A 6,000-nucleotide genomic window follows, 5' to 3' on the forward strand; every position below is an offset into this window, starting at 1 on the left:
GGCAAAACCTCTTTGTTTTACTATGTATTCATTATCTCCAATTGGTGTCCTTTGGCTTGTAGTTCTAACTGTACCTGCTGGTCAGGTTGCAGAAGAGACTGTAATTGAAGAAGAAGAGGAAGAAGAAGCAGAGAAGTTGCCCCTGACTAAGAAACCAAGGATAGAAGAGATGACAAACAGTGGGGAGGAAAGCAAGGTAACGTGTTTAGGAGTGGTAGAGAGAAGAGACAGAAAATACTCAAAAGGCAAACTTGGAAGAAGGCCTGGACCCTTCTTTATATATATATATTTAAAAAAATTTTTTTTTTAATGTTTATTTATTATTGAGAGAGACAGAGCATGACTGGGGGAGGGGCAGAGAGAGAGGGAGACACAGAATCCGAATAAGACTCCAGGCTCTGAGCTGTCAGGACAGAGCCCGACGTGGAGCTTGAACTCACAAACTGTGAGATCATGACCTGAGCTGAAGTCAGACGCTTAACTGACTGAACCACCCCGGTGCCCCCCTTGTTTATATTTTTGTCTACTCTCTGGATGACCAGGGATCAGGAATTCTTACCTGGCGGTGATGTGGTTTCCTTTTACAGGAGGGCACCGAAAGAGAGCTCCTACAGCAGCAGCTCCAGGAGGCCAATCGAAGAGCTCAGGAGTACCGACACCAGCTCCTAAAGAAAGAGCAGGAGGCAGAACAGTACCGCCTTAAGCTAGAGGCTATGGCCCGACAGCAGCCCAACGGAGTTGATTTCACCGTGGTCGAAGAGGTGGCGGAGGTAGATGCCGTGGTGGTTACAGAGGGAGAGCTGAAAGAGAGAGATGCGGGAGTTACCGTGGGGGCCGCAGGGACGACAGGGCCGCATGCGGGAGTTTCCATAGAAACTGTTTCATCTTAACATGCGAGGGCCACAACTTGGACTGTGTCCGTCTTTTTCCTCTTTTTAAAAGAAAATACAGAGGACTCACATTGTGTAATCATGTCCTAAAGAAGAAAGGATGTCCTAAAGAAGAAAACTATAGCAGGGCACAGTGCTTGGACTCAGGAAGGCTTGCTATGCAACTGGAAAATGCAAAGCCAAATCAGGGGAATACTTCTTCTGGGGGACCTAAAGAATAAGGACCAAATTTCCAGCTCCCATCATCACTGCTTTAAGCTTAGAGGTAAAAGAGTGCTGGATATTGTTGGTTGATTGTTTTTTAAACAACTGACTGTCAGAAGATTTTAAGATAACATTCCTAGTATGAACACACACAGGGCCTTTAATAATCGTACCATCAGGTGACCTTATAATATGCCTTAGATCGATGTGTACCTGGTAGAGAAGGAAACTAACTGGGAAGGGGGTTAGAAGCAAGCTTTTGGGAAGAGAAAGAGATCTATTCCACTTCCAAAGGAGCAGGCATTCCCTTCTGTCCTGAGCTCACTTCACTGAAAAGAAATTGGTAATTGCCTCACTAACTCTGCATCCATTATGTGTCCATAATTCAGATGCCAGTTTAAGAAACTGAAATGGAATATTTAAAAACTGGAAAGGAAAGAGAACTTGTTTACGTGGGAGAAGTGTATGTCAATCCAAAATCCTCCAGGCTGTGCTTCCACAACGCTGGAAGGTGGCCAGAAAGAGCTTGTGGGGTTATGAAACAATCTGGTCTTGAGATCCAAACTTTGCTCTGTCTGGATTTTATAAAATCACCATCAGGAGGGTAGTCTGTTGCTAGAACAACTTGCTTCCAAACACTTATTTATATAATACCAAGGTTTAATATCAACTTTTTAATTTTATAAAATTGTGTGGCGTTTTCTAAGTGTGCCTTTCTGTGGAGTTTACGTGGTATTCTCTTAATTGCAAAAGAAGTCAGGGGACAGGTGAGTGCTGAGGGTGTTGTTGGAATTTTATGTTTCACTTCGGATGAGTAACTTGTTCTGTTTCCTTAAGGTCGGGCCGTGCGCACAGCTTTCGTCCCTTATAGGTGCTCGGTGTGTGATGGCAAAGGGAGTAAAAATCAGCAGTGTCATAAAGTAAGGAGCCAGAACTTTTAGCCTGATAATTTTGTCTGCCTGACTCCCTTCTCTACCGCTATGCCTGCTCCCTCTGCCTAGACACTACTGGAAAGTGTTTCATTGCTGGGTTTTCTTCGTGTGCCAGTTTGGAGTTTTTTCAAAAGAAAGGGGGGATGGCTGGAGAGAGAGAGGTTGTGGAGAGGTTACATTACAGAAGTTACTGCTTTTGAAATTGGGCCCTCATCATTCTCGACCTGCTTGCTTGCTTTATTGTAAATTAGAAGAAGAAACCAGAGGGAGATGTGCCAAGTTAAACATTTGAATGACTGTTTAGAATACGGTTTTCTTAATTAGCGATCATGGGGAAAACATACATTTTTAATCTGGAATAAAACTTGACAGTTAACATGGCTCTATTTACCTTGATTAGTGAAGTAATTTGCTGCAGTTTTCCAGAGGTGCAGAATCACTTGGGGCTCAAAATAGACTGAAAACATAACTCCCCAAACCAGATTTAGCAAACAGAATTGGCTAGTAGAGGCTTATAGGCAAAAATACCAGTTTTGAAATGAGTCTTGGCTACTGGCCACCATAAAACTAGGTTTTCTCCGGGGACTTGAGAGATTACTCTGGGTTTGGGGGGGGTGGGGGAGGGTGGCTGATGAAACGCAGTGGAGGAGCGTTGGTAAGGGTGAGGGGACAATTGTGCCTTCTGCTGCCAAATCATCCTTTTTGTGTGTGTGTGTGTGATGTTTTTTTTTTTTTCTGAGTCCCTTTGTGAACCAGGTGCTAACAATAAGCTGCTATTGTGTGCCATTTCAGAGCCTTAGCTTAACAACAGAGAGGGTCATTTTAGTTATGATTTCCTAATGTTCTTTGTGTATATATTGACTTTAATTCTTTCTTTTTTTTTTTTTTTTTCCTTTCCTGTTAAGGGGGTGGAGGTTAACTCTGCAGATGATATCCAGGCCCAGCCCCCTCACTCTTTGGGGTAGCTTCTGATTGGGGACGGGAGTTGCCATCCAACACTCCCTGCTGAGCATAGCTCCTTACTGCTTTGGGGAACTGTTTAGAAATTCTTACTATTCTCTTTCTGCAGGAGGCTGTCATTCTCACCTAGAAAAATCTTAACTACAGTCCAAGTCATTTTTGATGATGGGGTCTCTGAGATAGGGAGTTGGGATAGGGAAAGAGAAAAGAGAAATGTCTGGAAAGGGGTGGGTAGCAAAAAGGTATTTGTTGTTATTTACTTGAAATACACCGTTTAGCATCCCAAGGAAAAGAAATAGGATTTCGTCTCCACTTTGTATTGCCTTGAAGAGAATGGTAGGTCAGGATCGCTTGAAGTAGTTAGAAGTTAAATATTAAATGCATTAATGGCAGTACCATTTTATGATTTAGCATATCCTTCTGGATCAGCAATGGATGTTGGGAAAATGTTGCTAGATTCTTCTGGGTTGGTGGATTCACCTGGTTTATTGGCAAGATTGGATTACAGAGAATCAAATAACAGACAGGTGGTTCAGAGTTGGTGCTTAAGCCGAGAAACCTGGAACTTAGGATGATTGCCTACCTTAAAATAAAGCTGCTTTAACAATATCAGTATTAATATATGAATTTTAGGCTCTACATTTGATTTTGGTCATAAGCCTTCCCCCAAGAGAAAAAGAAAGAAATGTTAATATTTCTGTTCTTGTTCCTGGCTTCAGGGAAATTACTTATAAATATATAAATGAACGTTCCCTTCCTATCACTACCTCTGTGGGATCTCTTAATTGTAATGCCAGAGTTGAGGTCTCTTAATGGAAGTATGGGAGAACTTGACTTTAGGATTTCTGGCTTTTGAACCCAGAGCCTTAAAAGATGTTCTTTTTCTCTGTCAGATCTCTGTGTAGTTATTTTTGGCTTTGCCTTTCCCCCCCGTCTTCAGCCTTACCATTGAATTATTAACATTTTTGTGTCTGCTCAGTAGTGTTAGAAATCTATGGCATACAAAATGACTTCTTTATATTGATGTAAGAGAAATGAATTTACCAGAGGGTTCTGTGACCAGGGCATTTTTAATACTCCTTTGTTGGGTGCATATCACTGTGTACATTTATAAATACATATAGATTTTCCCACTTTTCTCTTTGTTTATTTGAGGTTCAACTCTAAAGTACCTGGTATAACCTGGAAATATTTTCATTTCATTAAACACATTAGAGAGGGTTTTTGTGGCTTCACTAAAGGGGCTGAAGAAGAAAAAGCCTTCTTTTGGCCCTTCTCTGAGACTCTGTAACAGGCATAATGAGAAACCTGAGGAGTCATGCCCCAGGGAAAACCAATCTCTGGCTTTACAGAGATTTGTTTAGCGTGCGGTGTGATGGCACCATGTAAGCCAAACAGCTCAGAGTGGTGTCCAGGGTAAAGAGGGAGCCGCCCTTCCGCAGAGCAAGCCCCTGTATCCACTCCTATGGCAGCAGGTAGGCGTGCTGACTGGCACCTGTAAAACCCCTGACATCTCTGTATAAGGAAGAACCCTGGATAAGGGCCATGGTGCAGGATACCTGCTTTCCCAGTTTAGAAATCTCATCCTTTTGAGAAAGCATCATTTTGAGAAAACGTGTGTGGCTGTTTCCTCACAAACATCATTATAGACTTCCAGAGCTGGAGGACTTCAGGCAGATACTGACCTCTTCCCGGAAGTTGAATAGGAATCAGTTTTTATCCAGATTTACTGGAGAATGGTCTCCTGTTCTCTACTGCTTGTGCAGACATCTCTGTATGGCCAGAAAAGGAGCTTCAGAATGGAATATATGTCAAGACCACCTATATGCTATTCTGGGCTCTTATCGATCTCCATTTTATGTGATGACTATTTTCTGACTTAGTACTCTCTTTCCCATGCCAATATGTTTAACAAGAGACCAGGAGCAAGAAGGATGTGAATTTGAATTAAGTAGTTTTGAGCCTCTGGTACTTTTTTTTTTCTTCTTGGAGCTTCTTTAGGATTAGTGGGTGGGGTGACATTCCTAGACTCTACAGTAGCAGTTTGGCTTGTTAGTGGCAGGAAGTTGTGATTTCCTATCTCTCTCTCCTCCCCCTTCCCCTCTAACTTCTTCTGCTTCTGTGACCCCATTGGTCTTATCTCATTGAGTCTTTCCCAGGCATTAATAATTAATAGGTCGTTTCTAATATCTGGGCCTTGTCCTTCGTCTTTCCACTCCCCTCCTTCCCTATTACATATTTTCTGTTCATTCTGAAATGGTTTGTTTTTGACAGTTAATCTAGGTCACAGCCTATACCTCGTGCTTCCCTTCCCAGTTGCTTTCAGGCATCTTGGTCTATCAACAGTAAAGGACGGATAGCAGCTCCCTTCTCTGGCTTTGTCCTGTGTACTGTCCTTCTGCCAAGGTCATTTATGTTAGTGGAGAAGAGAAGGAGGGTGGGTGGGGTGCCTAGATTCTTCTGAAAATGTCCTCAGTTTTTCAGGTTTTCTGACAGCTTTATGTACAGTATGTTTTAGGAAAGCTTAAATATACTTCTCTTTATTTAGGATTTTAATAGGGTTTGATTTTGATGAGGAGGATTTTGTGTATGTGCGTGTGGGTGAGCCTTTGTGTGTATATGTACCTATACAGATCTATATTATATATACAATTTTTGTACTATCATTTAAAGTAAAGATGTTTCTTAATAAAATGCCAAAGTCTTACCATTTCAGGGTGTCATTGAAGTTTTTTCCATCTCCCGGGCAAAAATTGTATCTCGTTCCTGATCACAGATAAATTCCAATAGGAAGTGTTCTCTGTCCAGCTGAGCTAATGAAGGCAGAGCAGGGGAAGGTGTGGGAGGGTCTTCTTTCCCCTGTTGGGGTCTCTTGTAAGCCATTCACAGCCTATGCATTTTCCTTATGTAGCTACTCCTCAGCTGGTATTCTTAACAGGCAGAGCAACTGGAGGTAAATGAGAATGGAGAGAGCTTTTGACTGGCTTGTTAGACTTACGTCTTCCTCCCTTCTG

The 6,000-nt window shown here is 42.2% G+C and overlaps 1 protein-coding gene across 6 annotated transcripts in view; it reads left to right on the forward strand.

Moving 5' to 3' along the window:
• Nucleotides 1–5,696, forward strand: part of GABPB2 (GA binding protein transcription factor subunit beta 2) — a 35,344-nt gene extending 29,648 nt beyond the window's left edge. For 5 of the 6 annotated variants that reach the window (XM_042994075.1, XM_042994076.1, XM_042994070.1 and 2 more), the window contains 2 exons: nucleotides 63–196; nucleotides 588–5,696. In XM_042994075.1, coding sequence (XP_042850009.1) covers nucleotides 63–196; nucleotides 588–890 — 437 coding nt within the window. In that variant the 3' untranslated portion in view covers nucleotides 891–5,696. The remainder of the gene's footprint in view (nucleotides 1–62; nucleotides 197–587) is intronic. The other variant, XM_042994072.1, reaches the window with a different exon arrangement.
• The last annotated feature ends 304 nt before the right edge of the window (nucleotides 5,697–6,000 follow it).

Source organism: Panthera tigris, chromosome C1 (genome assembly GCF_018350195.1).
Source record: "Panthera tigris isolate Pti1 chromosome C1, P.tigris_Pti1_mat1.1, whole genome shotgun sequence".
Taxonomy (NCBI): domain Eukaryota; kingdom Metazoa; phylum Chordata; class Mammalia; order Carnivora; family Felidae; genus Panthera; species Panthera tigris.